This window comes from Sesamum indicum, linkage group LG4 (assembly GCF_000512975.1).
Source record: "Sesamum indicum cultivar Zhongzhi No. 13 linkage group LG4, S_indicum_v1.0, whole genome shotgun sequence".
Classification (NCBI taxonomy): domain Eukaryota; kingdom Viridiplantae; phylum Streptophyta; class Magnoliopsida; order Lamiales; family Pedaliaceae; genus Sesamum; species Sesamum indicum.
Window position 1 is genome coordinate 3399131 of NC_026148.1, and position 19082 is coordinate 3418212.

General features: G+C 31.3%; 2 protein-coding genes across 3 annotated transcripts; both read right to left on the bottom strand.

The window, feature by feature from the left end:
• On the bottom strand, positions 1405-3203 carry LOC105159923 (transcription factor bHLH106). Its single transcript, XM_011077147.2, has 2 exons — positions 2802-3203; positions 1405-2331 (listed from the first exon to the last, which is right to left on the bottom strand). Exons 1-2 carry the CDS (start codon positions 3069-3071, stop codon positions 1885-1887), a joined length of 717 nt encoding a protein of 238 aa, XP_011075449.1. The 5' UTR covers positions 3072-3203; the 3' UTR covers positions 1405-1884.
• Positions 9552-12754, bottom strand: LOC105159924 (probable auxin efflux carrier component 1b). 2 transcript variants are annotated; one of them, XM_011077149.2, is made up of 7 exons: positions 11539-12754; positions 11232-11445; positions 10493-10763; positions 10325-10410; positions 10091-10248; positions 9925-10001; positions 9552-9810 (listed from the first exon to the last, which is right to left on the bottom strand). In XM_011077149.2, exons 1-7 carry the CDS (start codon positions 12358-12360, stop codon positions 9744-9746), a joined length of 1695 nt encoding a protein of 564 aa, XP_011075451.1. In that variant the 5' UTR covers positions 12361-12754; the 3' UTR covers positions 9552-9743. The 2 variants fall into 2 exon arrangements, with proteins under 2 accessions (XP_011075451.1, XP_011075450.1); XM_011077148.2 differs by having other exon boundaries at positions 11232-12754.

Here is a 19082-nt window from a genome sequence, read left to right on the forward strand (position 1 = left end):
GAGAGTAAAAATATTTAGCACTTCGATAATCAAGTCAATAAAATAATTAAAAAATAAAGCAAGAAAATAATATTTGTAATTAATGCGCAAGGATTGATGAGCTTGAATACAACAAGTATGGAGAATGAATATTGTTGTGTGTGCATACCGCCTTACATAATATTATTTATAGATGGAAACATTATTAATTATTGGGATAATTGCACTTTTATTTTTTAAGATTTGGTATAATTATACGTGAATTTTCTGTAGTTTAAGAAATTATATATATTAGCCTTGAGGTTTGATTCCGTCTAACAAATAAGTCACTTTGTTAGTCAAAATTTATCGATTTTGTTGATATTGACAAAAAAATCAGAAAAAATCCTATATTTACCAACGATTGACTTATTACTGATTTATTGTGGGTCAAATAAATTTTTTTATGATCAAATTACCTTTATACGTATTCAAGCGATAATGCATGTGCGGAGGTTTATCTTTACCGGTATAAGGATAGTTTAGTTAGAAAAAAATTGTTTGACCTGCAATAAGTCAGACGAGGGTGATGTCCATTTTTATTCAGTTTTTTTGTTAATATCAACAAGTTCATTGAATTCTGACTAACGAAAGGACTTATTTGTTAGACATAAGCAAACCTTAAGGATGCTAAATGTAATTTTTCAAAAATCACAAAGAGTATACATGTAATTATACTAAACTCAGGAAAGGAGAGTGCAATTATCCCTTTTTTTATTTATGGAATATTCATCAGTAGATATTGCTGTGCTTTAACTTTGCAATTGCATAGGTCGAGTTTGTGAATTCATACTTACAAAATGCAATTAAAATAAAACTAAATATGCAATTTATAATCATTCGATATTTAAATTAGTAAAATTGGTAAGACAATAATTTGAGTAGTAATATGCAATTATTTATAAATATAGTAGATTAGAAGCAGCATCCCACATTTTTTATTTAGTAGGAAAAAAAGTTGAAAAATACATTCCTTTTTAACTTCATTATGAAGCTAAAAGTCTATTCTGAATGGAGATAGCAAACACTCCCTTAATAATTGAATTTAATTTTTTATTTGAAATTAAATATGTACTAATTATTTGTATAAAAATTATATTATTTATATTGTTTAGTACAAAATTTTATACACTTAACGTGTATATATTAACTAAAAAAAAATACAATACACTTCAAAGAAAAAAATATCCAATCCAGTCAATAGTTAGCGGAATTAAGGCCCGTGAGCTTTAAAGATTGGTCTACTCTAATAATTGTTGTTAGTCTATTGTAATAATAGTTATTAGTTAATTATAATTAATTGTTGATTATTGATGTAATTTTAATTAATTCATTAAAAAAAAAAAACCACCATGTTTGGTTCTCCCAAGATCAGAATAAGAAGGATGATAAAAGCAGACACTAATTACAACAAATGGGGGAAAGAAAAATAAACGGCAATGAAGACAACTGAAATTTACAGCCAAATCAGTGAATTTTTTTTACCCTAAACCAATTACATAGATATACTTGTCATGTAATTGGTTATTTTTTTTAAATTATTTATTAATTATATAATAAATATATTACACTTACTGTATAATTTATTGAGATCCGATCAAATTCAATATGGGCTAAAATTTCCCCGAATAAGAGATGTACCTCCAATCACCACACTAAGGTCGCTACTCACGAATAAAAAATCGGATTGAATTTTCTATTGCAGTTCATGCTGCATCTTCTATTTCATTTCACATATACACGCTCGCCATGTGTATAAAATCACTCCTAACATAAAATTGACAATATAATCTCAGATGTGTCGACGAGTACATGTGAAACACAATATAAGATACAATAGAAATCGCAATAGAAAATCCAATCCGATCATCCCATGATCTTCTGATGATCAAACATCCTTCGCCTCTTGGTCTTAATTTCTCCACCAACACATGATCTGGAAACCATCGTCTCCAGCGCATCTTTCAGACACAAAGCTGTTTCATCAGCTGTCTGATTCTCGCCACCCAACACATGAATCACATTCTTAATTCTGCCTCCCAACGTCGCTATTTCCGCCCTCAAAGGCCTCAAATCCAACGGCTTAAGTATTTCGATCAACTCCGGTATCAGGTCCACCCGATCCTCGCAGCAAACCGACGCCCTAATTACCACGCTTTTGCCATCCATAGAGTCGTGCTTTTGCATGACTGCGATTTCGTCCGACTCCGAAGGGATTAACGTTGTTTGGTCGAGTTGCATGATTTCTGATGTTTGTTGCTTTAGCTCTCTTACACGCTCAACCACCTTTCCCAGCAATGAAGCTTTATCTGTCTTCAATTGTATCCATAACATATTAATTATCAATACATATTTTACTTGCAAGAAATTAAAAATTAAAACTTTATAGAATAATGGTTATATTTACATGCAGCACAAATATTAATATAATAGTTTTATTTTGATTAACGATAAAATTAAGCAAAAGGGAGTAAGTTTAATTTGCGAGTGAAGGTAATTGCATGCAATTAATATTTTAAAAGGACGTGATTGAATAGTTAATTCAATATAAATTGGGAAGTTAAATAGATTCTATCAATTAAAAGGTATTTTTAATATTATAATAATTTAATGTAGTGATATCAAAACTATCATTCTGAGTCTGCAAAATTCTCTTGGTTCGGAAAATTTTGACCACTTAATTTTTTTATCACATATATATATATATATATTTGGCAGTGTATGCAAATGTATGTATGTGTGTGTGTGTGAGAGAGAGAGAGAGAGAGCGCTAGCAAACTTACTTTAGAATTGCAGAGAAGAAGAGCCCTAAGCTTATGAAGATGGGCATTAATCCTCTGTCTGCGTCTTCTCTCAGCTTCCTTGTGATTCTCAGAAGCAGCAAAAGCTCGACCCTCAGAGTTTTGAAGATCAGTAAATTCCAGCACGTCCTCCGTGGGGTTAAAAGATGAGATTGAACCGCAGTGGCTGTGCACCGCCGGGAACCCTCCGTTTCCGGCCAAGATGAACTGATAAAGGGATGAGAATTCCGGTGAGTTGTCCGGCTGCATCATGGACGTTTCTTTCTAGGCTTAGAGATGATGATGATGATGATGATGATGGGGGGTTGGGTTAGGGTTAGGGTTTGCTTTTTGTATACATAAAATTTGCCTTTTTCAAAACTAGTATGATTAGTGTTCGGAAAAACGGTCAAATTAAAGGCCACGCGTGTTTGCTTTATCTTTTTTTTTTTTTTTTCCATCTACCAAAAAGGACCTTCACTTTCTTTTTAATTTTGGCCTTTGTACTTGCACTGCATGCTGCCCCTTTTCAAATTCAAATCATTTTTTTTTTCTAAATCGTCAGATAAAGGTGTAAAAGTAATAATTACATTTATATTCTTTATTTTTAATTTATTTGTATAAACAAAAAATAATTATACTCATCTTTTTTAAGATTTGGTCTAATTACGTATAAATCTCCTATGATTTGAGAAATTACATCTAAAACTCCTGAATTTTGCTTCCATCTAACAAATAAGTCACTCTATTAGTCAAAATCAATTAGATTTGTTGATATTAATAAAAAAATTGAATGAAAATTAATATTTATCCTTAATTGACTATTTACTGACTTATTCGTGTATTTTTGAATACGTACAATACTACAATTATTATATCCATGTAGTCGCATTCACTTTCCTAAACCATAATAGATTCAAAAATTCCCTCATAATATGGATCAAATATTTATAACAAAAATTCGTTGTTATTTACACTCCTAAAATATATTTGTTAAAATCATTTTTTAAAAATATAATTTGAATTATTATAAAAAAAATATTTAAACTAAAAATTACCCAAAATTTATAATTTTTATAATTGGTGGAGAAATCTATATATAAACTTTACATACAAATTTACAATTTTTATATTTTCTACATAATTTTTCAAAGTTTAAATAATTTTTTTCAATGTGTGTTGTTATATGTATTGAACATATATATGTAAGTTTAATATTAATTTACTTTCTAATGTATTGTATTCTATAATTTACAAACAAAACTATATATTTTGAACATTATAATTTAAATAAAAAATTGAGTAGTAGAGGAGAGATTTTAATACAAACATATTTTAGGGAGTGAAAGAAAAATTATTGGCATAAGTGAGAAGGATATCTTTTTTTTATTAATACTATTTAATTTTTTGAAAGATTTTTATTATGTTTCATAGTTTAGGGGTGAATTCGATTATAAACATATTTCGGGAACGCAAAATACATTTAACCCAATTTTTTTAACAGTAAAATGTGATGCGTTCAAAAAACGCACAAGTCCAATGTATATGAACTATTGTACAAAATTTTGGATCGAAGCAAATGTAAATTGATAATTTTCACATCTATTTAATTTGCCATTTTTTTGTACTGCCTTGAACCCATTTAATTTGTTTTTGTCCTGCCTTGAACCCGCCGTATTAACTTATTGAATTTTTTAATTCAAATTCTATTACATCTTTTGTTGTATTTAATATATATACTCATTATATGTATGAATTTTTTTTAAATAAAATAAATTATATTACTTTTATACAATATAATATATATATATTAATTGAAATAAAAAATACAACGCCGTGAAGGCTCAAAGAAATTTGTGATGGGCCAAAAACTTTAAGCAATCTCTTTCCGAACCCCAACTCATGAGAGGCCCATTAATCTTGTTGACTCAATGGGTAAAAAGAAGGCAAATTTTTATTAAAAAGTTGTGTCCCTTTTATTTTCATTAATAATTTGTAAATACTTTTAAAAATAAATTGTAATTCGTAGAGACTATCCGAACCTACGATGATAATCGAGGTTGAAGTCGCTTAATTTTTCAATACAATCAAGATGAAAATAAATAATTATTTAGATTAATTTGTCCGTTTCACAATTTTGACTCACATAAATTACGACAAACACGCTCCATATTAAAAAGCCATGAGACAGAGCTACCTATATCAGATTTTCAAATATTGATTTTATTTTATTTTATTGAAGTATCGGCTTATTATATATATATAGGGTTAAATTCATTTTGACCTTCTGTAGTATATTAAAGTATTAAAAATCCCACTATAAAATTTTTAAGTTAAAAAATCATCATTATATTACGAATAAATAATCACACATCTGGTCAATTTGAGTCTATTTTTTTAGAAGCAATGACTAAAATACCCCTTCTAGTCAACTGGTCAAATTAGGCCTATTAATATATAATTATTTTAATTTATAATATATAATTTATAACTTAAAATATAATTATAATTTATAAAAAAATTAAAATAATAATTATAGCCCCCATCCCCGCCCACTTTGCCCCCATCAGCCCAACTCTTTCACTATATAATTTAATTAAATTAATATTTTATTATTAATAAAAATATATAATATTTTAATTAAATAATTGTTATAAAAAATAATATTTTATTATTAAATATATAAAATTATATATATTAAATCTAAGAGAAGGGCAAATATGTAAAAGAAAAAGGTAATTTCATAGCAAATTGCAGTCAAAGCGCGTGTGGCCCAAATTTGTACGGAGGGTCTTTTTGACTTTATTTATATCACGGGGAGTATTTGATACTTTAATTTTCATAAGGGGGTTTTTGAACATTTTTGTTATCATAGGGGGTATCTAGATTTTTTTCTATATATATATATCTGTCTGCGTGTGTGTGTGCGAGCAATACACGACATACTCGATATGTGTGTAAAATTATTTAAAAAAAATATAAATAATTAATAGTTTTATATATGGATGAATTGTTTATCAATCATTTCCCATTGAAATCAAGAACGTAAGTGTCTCAAAAATTGAGAAAGTTTAAAGGGTGTTTTAATAAATTAATTAAAAATATTAAAATTACTATTAGAATCAAATTTTATTGAAAATTAGTGTATAGATATATATATTTTCAATCAATTTTCTAAATTATTCAAATTCCTCACTTTTTAAACATTTTTATTTTTTTTTAAGATTTTGATTCATATCTAGTAATCAAGTAATTATTTGAGCTTTTTGAATATTGATTACGACATGAATCGTCCTTAACAAGCATGTTTTGTTAGAATTTCCTGTAGATTCATGCGAGAAATTATGTAATTATAAACGTATTAATATCTTCATGATTATGCAGATCATTAATCATTAGTCCAGCTAATTAAGGACAACATTAACTATTCCGAACAGTTTGCTTATCATTATTATTACTATGATATCTTGCTTGTTCGAGATCTTTATCGTTTATTTTTTTTTTCTAAATTACATCGATACCAACATATTATAGTCGTAGGACTCGAATTAATGAATTCAGTTTTGAAATTTCAATCTTACCAGTCAAGCAATAAATCAATACTGGTAAAGGTTTTTATCATTAATGAATAAGGATCGGGAAAGTAAATTGAGAGATTTTTCAACATATCTTCTTTGACCATCAAATCGGACCATGTAATGTTGGACCGGACTCCCCACTTCAAGGGTAAAATTGTCATTTTGGAATATTATATAGTTAATGGAGTGATTTTTTATTCTGATTCACTCAAAATAATCCCGGTGGATTTGGATATGGGTACAATTGAGAAGGCAATTTTTTTTATAAAATGACTGTTATGCCCTTATGGAGAGGCTGCTGTCTAGTCCTAAGACGTACCTAATTTTTCAGGTACAGACGCACAATACCCTAACTTTGGTGAGCAAGTGATGAGTCTTCCTACTAATAATTAGCCTTTGAAATGAACCTAAACACACACATTAAGCGGGCGATTAAGGAAAGCAGGGCGCATTAATGATGTAATTAGCCAACACATCACACCAAAGCTGACTTTTTTACATTTAATTTGTCCGAATTAGTACGGCGTTGGATCCATGAAAAGAAAGAGAGCACTAGGATTAATTAATTACCTGCAAAACAAAGAAGAAAAGCAAAAAAGCACTTTTAGTTTTGTCTGCTTTGATTGAGATTGGCCTCCACTCATTCCCACTTCAAACAACGCTTTTTGCTTTAACCAATATTAGCTCTCCATAATCACACTTCTCCCTGATGAATTTTGATATAATTATACGTATACTCTACATGATTTAAAAAATTACATATAGTATTTTTGAGGTTTGCTTCCGTCTAACAAATAAGTTCTCCATTAGTAAATTCACTGAATTTGTTGATATTAACAAAAAAGTTGAATGAAAATTTAAATTTACGCTCGATTAATTGATTATGCAAATCAAATAATTCTCTTTAGACTAAACTAACCTTATAACGGTGAAAATATATATCTTCACATGTATTAATGCGTAAAGATGTATGAGGGTAATTTGATCATAAAAAGATTTACTGGACCTATAGTAAGTCAATAATGAGTAAATTGGGGGTAAACATAGATTTTTTTAGTTAATATCAGCTAATTCGTTGAATTTTGACCAATGAAATGACTTATTTATTAGACGATCTCAAAGGTGCTAGATGTAATTTTCCAAATAATAGAAAATTTACAGGTAATTACACTAAATATCATGAGAGAAAAGTATAATTATCCCTCATTATTATTATTATTATTATTATTAAATTTTTTCTCGAGTTTTGTGATCTTGGAATATAATATTTTTTATTGTTTTTATGATCCCTATATATCTTGATTAATGCTTTTCTCAGAACATATTAATTCATAGGGTAAATTACTTTGATATTATATTTAATTATACAAATTTTTCTAAATATTTTATAAAATTACAAATATATTTATTTAAAGTTGTAATTACAATTACTAATATACTCGTATTTAAAAGCAAAATATTTAAACACATCTCCCGAATTAAATTACCCAAACACCCCCTTATTGTGGGGTTGGTCCTTCTATTTACTACACTTTTTATTGTTTCTTTTACTTCAAATATAAGTTGATTTAGATTGTATGCTAGCTATTAATCATTAATTGTACTTTCAAACCATCCAAATCTAGTACGGACCTAGGCCTTGGGAATACCAAATGTTTTTAGATAAGGTATTATTTATTTTAATTTAAATTATAAGATTATAGAATTTTATCTTAAAAAGACATTTTCGTTTCGAGACATCATTGAAATGATATAGGGGTCTCATTTCTATACAACAAATACGAGATAGTTTGTGTTCGAACGTTGCAAATACCAAATTTTTGCATGAAATATTGTGGGCTTTGATTGGAGATGTAGGAATGTAGACATATCGGTAGCGAGGAAAGAATGTCAAGAACTATACACTATGTTTATTTTTATTTTTAAGTTATTTGTGGGATGAGTCAAAACACATTCAATATTTTATAAAAGCACATTAGTAGAGTGTTTTTAACTATTTTACTATAAATACATATAAATATATATACACACACGTATACATAAAAAAATATAAAAAAAAAGACATAATTTGACAACGAATAATAATTCTTGTCTCCTAAAACACAATATTAAATATATAATATTTATTTTAAATTATCTCAAAAAATAAATTTAAACATACATATTATCTCTAACACATACTTATTTATCTTAATTTTCTTTTATTTATAAAATGAATTCAAATATTATGATACATTGTTGAAATTTGTTGTGGGTGTCTCAATCTAACATGTAACGGGTTAACTGATAATTTATCTATTAATTCAAAAAATATTAGGATATGAGAGCAGGGACAGGAAAGTTTCTTAGTACAGATGTACCAAAGCAGTGGCCGCATGGGAAGCAGCAAGACAATAAATGAGGAGACAGGCTCTAAAGCCTACCCCCTCCTCCTCCATGTCTGTAAATAGAATAACCCACAACACCACTGCTACCTAAATATTTCCTCTGAAACACGCTTCCACCAATTAGCATCCCTTGTTTATTTATTGCACCCAAAATCGCTACTCGAGAAAATTTTCGACTTTCACTCAACCTAAATATGTTGGCCGTTCTTGAATTAATTGGCTGGCTTGCTTTTTTTAATTTTTTTTTCCCTTGAGAAGCACGTTTTTATCAGAAAAGACACTTTTTGCCTAGATATTCTTGGTAGGTAATATCTTTTTTGACTCCACCCCTCCACATATATAGAAAATAGAGAAATTTTTTATTCAAATCAAATATAATTGGATCAAGGATCGAATCATTATATGTGATTAATTATTTTTTTAAAATATACAGTAACTACTCGTACAACAAGTATATTATAATTATCATATAATTAATTTAAATTCGATCGAACCTACACAATTTATATTATAATCTTCCAAGACAGTAGAATAAAAAAGTAGTTGTAGTGGAATTTTCGACAATAGAATACAAAGGTAGTAGTAGTGGGATCTTCATACTAGAAAGAAACAACCTTCACTTTTCTTCATCAAAAAAGAACTCAAGTAATTGGGGGGTGGGGTGGGATGGGTGGGTACAAGAGTCCAGAAAAGAAGAGACAAAAGGACAAAAAGAAAATTCTACTACTACAACTACACTAGATACTTGCTATCCAATGATTTTTTTCTTTTTTTTCCTTTTTGGCCCCAATTCTTGAAATTAGAGGTGGTTTGGACAGAAGAAGACAGCCCATGTTCTTCTCTTTCTTTGTTCTGCTGAAGTACTTCTGATCCTTCTATGTTGTCTCTGTTAGAACCCCAAAAAATTCCATTGCAAAAGCGTTAGCTCTTCTCTTTTGTCATTAGTTTTAACTTCTGCAGCTGTAGTGATGCATTCATCTTCAGAGTCCCAGCAATATATAGTAGACTAGAGTTATGGGCAGAGCTACTAGCATCCCAAATATGACCCTGCAACAATTACAATACAACCATCGAATCAGAGATCTTGAAATGACTCGAAAATGGAAGAACATAAGAGATTGGTGTGTGCGTTGAGAAAAGATGTCATTGTCCGGTGCTAACCCGGTGCTGAGTATGTCAGGATGGACGTTGTATTCCTTGGCGAAAACAAACGGAACAATTCCCTGTGGGAGAGCTGCCTGAAAAATTTGTAGTCCGGACTCCGGAATATTAGTTAACTCATGAATTGTAAAACAAGACAGTATCTGCATTGTCAATTCACTGTTACCTGAACGATTGCAATGTGCAAGAGGACCCCTCGAAGCCCAACAGCAATCGAAGCAGCAGCCATAACTGCAGGTCCGGTGAGGAACCGGACGGCCATGGAGAAGGCAGCAACGGATTTCCCACACGCAATGATTCTTGGCTGCAGAGCCATGAACAAACCTGCAATCCCATTTTTGGTTCAGTTCTGAGGTTAAACCTCTAAATGCACAAGGCAGTAATTTCTAGTATTAATTACCAAGACTGAACATTGCCATCCCAAGACCAGCATCGGACAGAATGGATATGGATTTGGCTATTATTGCCGGCATCTCAACATGCCACCTACAAGGTTTAGAAAATAAGATGAGATTTTAAGACTGTAAGAGCTGATGCATGTAAGACTGAACGTTATCTCAACACACACCTAAACGAGACCAAAGACCACGTAAGTCCAAAGAGGCTAGAGTATGTGTTCGGATTCCTGATCAGCTTCCGCCACACCATGATCAGTATTAGCCTGGTCATCACACTGGTGGGAGGCATGGCGGTTGGCTTGGTATCTACGGTCGTCTTGGGGTGAAGCTCGGCGGTGGAGCTTGAACCGAGCTTTGATAACACAGGTCCGTCACGCTCAGTCCCATTCGCCCCCTGCTTGTTCCCAAAACTGAACTCATCTCGCCCAAAATCGTCGTAGTCTGCGTCATCAGCAATTTCATGGAATTACCAATAGTTACTATTATTGCATATAGAAACTTGAAAATAATGAGATGAATACGTGATCGGATAAATGAAAGCATGTGACAATAGAAGACAAATGGCCCAAAATTTCAGGGAAGCTGCAACGTTAATGCCAAACCAAGAACAGAAATCCCATGCTAGCAGGAAGCTCAACTGGAAAAAGACATAGCAAATAGAGCCCACATCAACTACAAGCTAATAAAAGAAGTCCAAATCCAAGAACACGGAGAAGTAAATGACAAATGCAGTTGAATCTAGAAAAAAAGGCAGATAACTCCAAAAACAAGAATTGAATTAATGTTCATCAATTCATATGCTCAAAATAAGACAATGAAACTAAACAATCCGCCAACTAATACCAATTACAATAGTCAACTGTAGCATCAAGTATCAATATTACAAATGTGTGAGAAATGAGGAGATACCTTTGGGGTGAGCTCCAACGTTGAGCTCATTACCATAGTCGCCTCCCCTGAAAACATGAATCCCTCCTTCAGAAACTGGTGAAGCACTAGAACTCCAAACAAACATGTGAAGATCTTTAGCACCCTCAGCCCCATTAGCCTTCTTTTTCGCCCCTGGTCCCGATACCGGAGAGAAGATTCCGGCACTTGCAGGTGCTGGATACCCTGCATTGCCCTGCCCATAAGCTCCATTAGCTCTTGATGGATTCCCATACCCACTCTCCTCATCAAACCCCAAGTTACCATAATTTGATTGCCTTGGACTTACATTGCTAGCATTCTTTCCATTCACCATTGAATAGAAATCAGTGTGATTAAAACTTGAGCCCCTTGGAGTTGGATTTCTTGATGACTGCAGAGAATAAATCTCTGCATTGGTTAAGTTTGACGGTCTTGGGGTCAGAGAAACACCAGAATTTGGGCCATGAGATCTTCTTGAGAAAATCTCAGACCTTGAGCTGGTTGATTTTCTTACAGTCACATGAAGCTTCCCATCTTCACCAACCTCAGCCTCAGTTTGCAGAGGCTCTTTACCATCCAAAGAAATGATGTCAGAATCAACTCTGAATGAAATAATGGAGCCAGCAGTGTCTGGGAACTGCTCAGCAATGAGCATTCTGGCGCCTCTGTACTCAAACAAGAAAAGCATCAAAGTGTACCAAATGATGCATTGCAGAACAACAATCTGAACCATTAAGCTCCCAGAGAACTCCCCATACATCCCCTTCAACAGAGGAATCCCCATAACAAGAGTATTGGGGAGTGTGGAGAGAGAGAAGAGAGTGATGGACCACTCAAGGGATCCTCTGGAGCTGGCCCTTGACCAGACAGCAAGAACAGCAAGAACTATGAGTTTCTGAAGAGTGTCAGCAGCAATGAACCTGTAGTTCATTTCATAAGGGTTGTTGGTAGAGATGAAGTGGAAAGAGAGTAAAGGGACAGCAAAGAGAGCCACAAATCTGTTGATGCCCGAACACTGATCTGGGCTGAAGATTTTCCACCATTTCACTGAACCATAGGCCAAGATCATGGCCACATAGAGAGGAACCACAGCTGTAAGCACATGGTAGAGGTCTGTGATTGATATCATCTTTCTCTGGCTTGCAAAAAGCTCTCCTCTTAAGAGGGTTTCAAGAGTTATCAAGATCAAAACTTTTCACTATCTTCCACTACCCTTTACTCCTCTACTCCTCCTCAAGATATGAACAGCAAGAAATGAATGATGCAGCCAAAACCAACTCCCCAGCAAAGATTTTGATGCAATAAAGCAAAGAATATGAAGAAAAAACACTTAAGCTGACCCCTTCTTCACTCCATTTTTAATGGTTATATGAAACCAGAAAAAGCTTCAGACGATGATGATGAAGAAAAGCCAGAAAATGGCTTTGAGACCAGATTTTCTGGCTTGATTTGAGAAGGAGAAAGGAGGTTTGAAGAGATGGCGAGAGTGGGGGCGAGGGACATATAGGGGGGGGTAGGGGAAGACAGAGGTGATGTGAAATAATTTAAGAGAATTAAATGGCAGACAAAGAAATAAAAGCAGAGGTCTTTTGAGAAGCTTTTTTATAGTCTTTTGATGGGAAAGAGAAAGAAAAAGGCCGCCTCTTGCACAGACACATTTATGCATTTACTGTACTCACTACTGTGTCTGTGTCTACTATATGATCATATGAGTTGCAAAATATACCATATTTTATTCTTTATTACATGTGGAAATTCATTATCCCAATTGAATTAAATTAATTATAAAATAAATATAATATATTTATTATTGATAATCTTATTCAAAAAATTATAATATAGCAAGTCTTGTTGTATATATTTGTAGTATGATTTATCATATTTCTTAAACTGTATATTAAAATAATACAGTACTAAGAATATACTTTTCATATTATTCGACTCGATGCAATTGAATTATGTTCAAACTATTACTTTTCTTATTTTTGTGCGATGGAAAAGAACCCTGACTGTTCTTTCATCTGCCCAATTTTAAATTATATTATTTAATTTTTATAATTATCTATTATATTAAGAGAGCGTTTGCAATAATTTAAAATAAACATCTATCAATTTATCATTGAAATAAGTTGAAAGACTATTCGTTTTTCTTTTTTTCTTTTCTTTTTGTTTTACAATTTCTGCTTTTCAACCGTTTAAATTAAATTGATTTAAACCAAAAATTATAAATAGCTCCTAAGCATCTTCTATAACTTATTAATAAAATTATGATACTAAATTATTTTTTCAAACACTAAGAGCCCGTTTGGTTGTGTTTTCATTTTCATTTTAGTTTCCAACAATTGAAAATGTGTATAAATGATTTATTGGTTTTTGTGCGAAAATTGAGAATATGTTTGGATTAGTTGTTTCCAAATATAGATATATAGGTGTGAGAATGTTGAATATAGGTATATGTATTTTTTATGTGACAGATGACCAAATTGATTGAATATGTGAAATTATAAAATAATCAAAGTGAGTCTTGCCATTTGAAACAAGAAAAGATATGCTGACAAGATAAGACAAGTACGACAAACCCATGTGACCTATAATTTCAAAAAATTGAGAATTAAAATAGGAATGCATTTTCAATAAAAATGGCTTGACTAAACAAAATCCTAACTACCCAAATAGTAAAAAGTGGAAAAAATTTTATTGAAAACACAACCAAACGGGCTCTAAAATTTCATTCTTTTTTTTTTACTTTTAATTTTTATTTATAAATAATTTCAATTTTTAGTATTGATTAACTTGCGACTTTGTATGTAACATCATTTAACAATACTTATGACAGGATGATAATGGATTCATATCTTTGTGAGAAGAAACTACAATTTCAAATTTCAATACTTGCAACTTGAATTAAATCAATAAAACACACACACACACACACAAACACATAGCATCAAGAAACATTTTTTTTCCAAAAAAAGAAAAGAAGCCCACCAATCAAGATCATGCCAAAATGCATCACAAATAAGGCATTCAAGAAATGGATGGCCATCATGTTCAAAAAGATGATCAACACAATTGTAAAGCTAGCAACCACATTTACAAACAAACACACACACACACACACACATATATATATATATATATATATTACACATGAAAAACACTAAAGCAAACCCTTTTCGCTCTCTCTCTCACACACGCAGCAGAGAGCACAAAAACAGCATCACCTTTCATTCTCCATGAAAGGGAAATGACCAAACAGCATCAGTCTGAGAAAAGGAAAGAACCCTAATAAGAAAAGGAAACACACACACACACACACACACCCCAAAACAGAGGCAATGCAGAGATTCTTGTCCACTTTTTTCGTGTTAAAAATTAATTTCTTGTGTTTGTATCAGTCAAAGAAAAGGAAAGAACCCTAATAAGAAAAGGAAACACACACACACACACACACACCCCAAAACAGAGGCAATGCAGAGATTCTTGTCCACTTTTTTCGTGTTAAAAATTAATTTCTTGTGTTTGTATTTCATGATTTTAGGGTTTGGCTTTATGAGTCAGCATAGCATGTAAAAACATTTTCGAATTGATTTTTTGGAAATTTTTATTTATTTTCTAGTGTGAGTTTGGACAAAAGATCTTGTTGATGGGCCCATTTCAATAGTTTTTGTCACCCTCTTTCTCTTTCCTTAATTCATGTGAGATAGTGATATTTGGCACAAAGTTGCCCTTTTCTTTTCCATTGTCAGCTGCAAAAAGGGGCTTTGGTAGGGTAAGGATGAGATGGGGATGTGGGATTGGTTTAATTAATTTGAAGGCTTAATACCACTTACATTCCCAAAAAAAGTTAAATTATACTTTTTTTTTAAAAAAAAAATTAGAATTATACTTGTATTTCTTTAAGAAATTCACTATTTACACGTGGCATTCTTTCATTAGAATTTGAACAAAAAATATTAATATAAAAAATACATAAATTTCTAATTTTATCATTCATTTAATATTTTCATATAATAATTTTGTACTCATAAGGAAAAAAAAAATGTAACCATATATTATATTTGTCACTTTATAAGTACAAATATATATTTTAAAATATTAACTGAAGGACAAAATAAAACATATATATATATGGGTAACGTCAGCATTTCTTATTCAAATCATAATGGAAAGGAGTCAAGTGTAAACGGATAAATTTCAGAGGGGTGTAAGTGTAAGTTTAGAATTTTGGAGGCCGCTTTAATGACGTGTTTTCTTCTCCATCTCGTCGAAGCCCATGTAACATCTATAGACCAAGATCGGTTAGGCTAATGAACCCGCATATGACGTCAAATATCACCCAAGCAGTGCCGGGAATAGTCACATCGGAAGAAAGGTGGTTGTGCGTCTCCACAGAATCTTCATCGCACAAGATACAGGAGGTTCTCAAGTGAGAAACCCACGGCTTGTCCAATAAACGGATAATTTTCGAAGGGGTGTAAGTGTAACTTCAAAATTTTTAAGGAAAAATATATATTTTTAGAGAGGATTTTGAGTGTAATAACCCCTAATTTGAACGCAACTTTCATATATATTGATAAGTTGTTTGTCCAGTGATAAATGAACTAAATTTTAAGATAATATTGCAAAAAATTACCATTTAAAGCTTAAGAGTTATGCTTATTAGGAGGAATTCAACTCTTTTATTTCTATTTTAGGAACGATTAGTCTCGTCTCCAATGTAAAATAAAGATATCTGTAGTGAAAGCAATTTAAGAAAAAAAAAAAAAAAGTAACTTTCGTATTTACTATGAAATTTTCTTTTTAAGATTTTGAATTAAGTCAAAGTATGCTTTGAAATCATAGGATGTTTTCCCCCTTGCAAAACTAATTTGTAAGTTTGTTAAAAAAAAAAAAAAAAAGTAACTTATAAGTTACTCGCAATGTAATTTTATTAGGTTGTCAATATGGGTGGAAACTAATGATTCCAACCCGACTCACTAGATTCGAGTTGAATTAGGTTTAATATTTTTAAATATAAATAATATAATTTTATTTATTTAATTTTCTATCAATCACTCAAAAATCAATTTTAATAGTAAAACGATAGAATTGATGAAAAATATTAACGCCTCAAGAAAAGTGGATGCAAATAACTCAATTGATTATATGCAAGCAGAGATGACGTGCTATAACGGCTAGTATATATATATTATTCTTGTCAATTGAAAGATTACATATGCCTCATAAAAGTTTATATAAATTATTCTTGTCAATTGAAAGATTACATATGCCTCATAAAAAACGTCAATATTATTATACAAATCACCTCAACTTTATAAAAATTACACATATTCCCCTAAAAACGTCAACATCATTACAAAACTACCTTTAATTGTTTTACTGTCAGGGTGATTATATAAATACATAAATGGCTTATATAAATCGACTATAAATCAGGGGTTTAAATATAATTATCAAAAAATAAAAAATAATTAAAAGAAAACACAAGATTGATAAAGTGAGTTGAGGTATATTAATTAATGTACGTACCGTAATTAATAAAACTTAGAACTCATTATAGAAAGCAAAGCCAAGTCCAAATAAGAGTACGTAGTGCATTAATAAAACATACCATTATTTAATTTAATTTTCGCATTAATTCATACAATAAAACCCGCATTGAATCATGTGCAAAAGTAAAGTTTATAAACAAATTAATTAAAGTGATAACTAATTAATATATATATATTGTACGTAGTTTGGCTGCATTTTTTGGTAAAGGCCCAAATTTAATTAAAATAACCTTAGAGAATGTTGGTTTTTTTTCCATGCATGGTACGATTTTCAATACCAAACACTTTAATTATGGTCGCTCGTAAGTTGGCGGCAAGCAATCTCCAAACACGTCCCTCTTCAATATTGTTTAAAAGGTCGTTTTTGTAAGGCTGATCGGACATGATTCAAATTGTTTGATATTTTTAAATTCGAACGTATAAAATAAAATTCTTTTATTATTGACGTTTTTCATAAATTGAACTTAATTAGAATGTCAACGCATGCAGAAAATACGGAAAGAAGGTAATTGATATGTCTATGGTTTGCTCACCATAGTTTACTAGGAAAGTTTTGTGTGCATTACATGTTAAAATATTTATACGGTAATAAAATTATAATTTTACCCCTAAAGCTGTAAAGTTGGATATTGCGATGGATGGGGAAATATTGTTTTTATAATCATTAAATTGCTATGTTTTTCGATATTGGTAACGAGAATAAGAGGTAAAAAGAATAGGGATTCAAATGAAAATAGGAAAAGATAGTAGAATATTTGGTCATTCATTAAACGTTGGTAATAACAGGATGAGTGGATGAAGGAAGGAAATAGACAAGTGAGGGAGAGTGTGGGTGTGTTGTCTGAGAGTGTGGTCCATTTGCAAGAATCTTGGACAAACATATACAGAGTTGAATGGAGACAATTTGGTTTCTGTTAATGTGTATGCTAAAGCAAAACTGAGAAAAGTAAAGGAGAATCAAGTGAGAGTGACAGGCAAATAACATCAGAAATATGATAAAGAAGCTGAGAATGAGAGGAATAAAATCCTCAAATGCTGGAGTAATTAGGGCAAGACCCAAAACCGGACACTTCTGCTGTGGAGCATTAGCCACGTGTCATTAGCCCTTGTAATCATTTGGTGGCACACCACAATGTGAAGCTACTACTCTACTCTACTATTTTCATCCCCATTTTTTTTGTTCTTAGTACGTAGTATGTTAGGTTTAATAAAGGGTATTTATGTGCACCACAGTTTAGCAGTATTATAAGGATCAAGGCTTGTTTTTCTGTGAGATTTAGAGGGCATTTGTCTAAGTTTATAAGCTCCTCAAAACATTTTATAAGATCTTTGAGAGCTTATACGATATTTTCACATCTTATTTTATCCAAATACTTTAAAAGCTTATTGTTAAAAAAAGATCCGACATCTTATAAGCTCTTAAAACATCTTATAAGATGGATGAGCTTACAAGATGTTTTAAGAAAGCTTAGCCAAACACCCTCTTAATTATTTTTTGACTTACTTGAGCCCTTATTTATAAAATGGTTGAAATATCACTAAGCATGTCTATTTTCTAAGAAAGTAAGAATGGTGCTTATCTAACAGTTGGAGTTATCTTGTAAGAGATATATTAGCCGAAAGGAATCTTGCCAGACAAACCAAGAATATAAGAAGATTAGTTACCTGCATCTTCCATTAGTCGGATTCATTTGGCACCCTTTTAGAGTGATGTGGCGGTCCAAGAAGTCTAGTATATTGTTGACTTGGCAACTGAGGTGGATGCCGTTAAACCTGATGATACGAATACTATTTTTGTGCATTGCCCTGTCAACAGAAAATTCACCTATCATCCTTATTGCCTAATCAATGGTACTTGGATCTATTTTTTTTTTTTTTAAAAAAACTATAATATGTTTTACATTCGAAAATAGTCGATTAACAGAGTATTTTTTTTTTTTTAGAAAATAATAACACCAGGATTAAGGGAAAGGAATTTCTCAAACTCCTTTAGGTTGGTGTTGAGGTCAAACTCAAAGCTTCGTCGATGAAAAAGGTCTAAATTTATGTTTAATTTTTATTTTAATTATTTCTACTTACATAATATAATTCACCATCATTTTCATGGTTTGGTGTATGGAAAATCCGAATTGGGCCTAACAGTCCATCGAGTCCAATATCAGGAAAGGCCATTGTATGTGGGCTTAATTATATTGTACTCTTGAGGTATGTCGGCCCATAACTGGAAACCCACAATTTATTCCCATAAAAGCTAAAGAAACACTTATAAATATTAAATTATATTTTAAATAACTTT

Excerpts from the sequence above, each read along its gene's own strand:
- LOC105159923 (XM_011077147.2), bottom strand. The coding sequence starts at position 3,071 with ATGATGCAGCCGGACAACTCACCGGAATTCTCATCCCTTTATCAGTTC. Across the intron at positions 2,332-2,801 it reads TTCTTCTCTGCAATTCTAAA|ACAGATAAAGCTTCATTGCT; the intron begins GTAAGTTTGCTA and ends ATACAATTGAAG.
- LOC105159924 (XM_011077148.2), bottom strand. The coding sequence starts at position 12,360 with ATGATATCAATCACAGACCTCTACCATGTGCTTACAGCTGTGGTTCCT. Across the intron at positions 10,411-10,492 it reads TGGTCTTTGGTCTCGTTTAG|GTGGCATGTTGAGATGCCGG; the intron begins GTGTGTGTTGAG and ends TAAACCTTGTAG. Across the intron at positions 9,811-9,924 it reads CCTGACATACTCAGCACCGG|GGTCATATTTGGGATGCTAG; the intron begins GTTAGCACCGGA and ends TAATTGTTGCAG.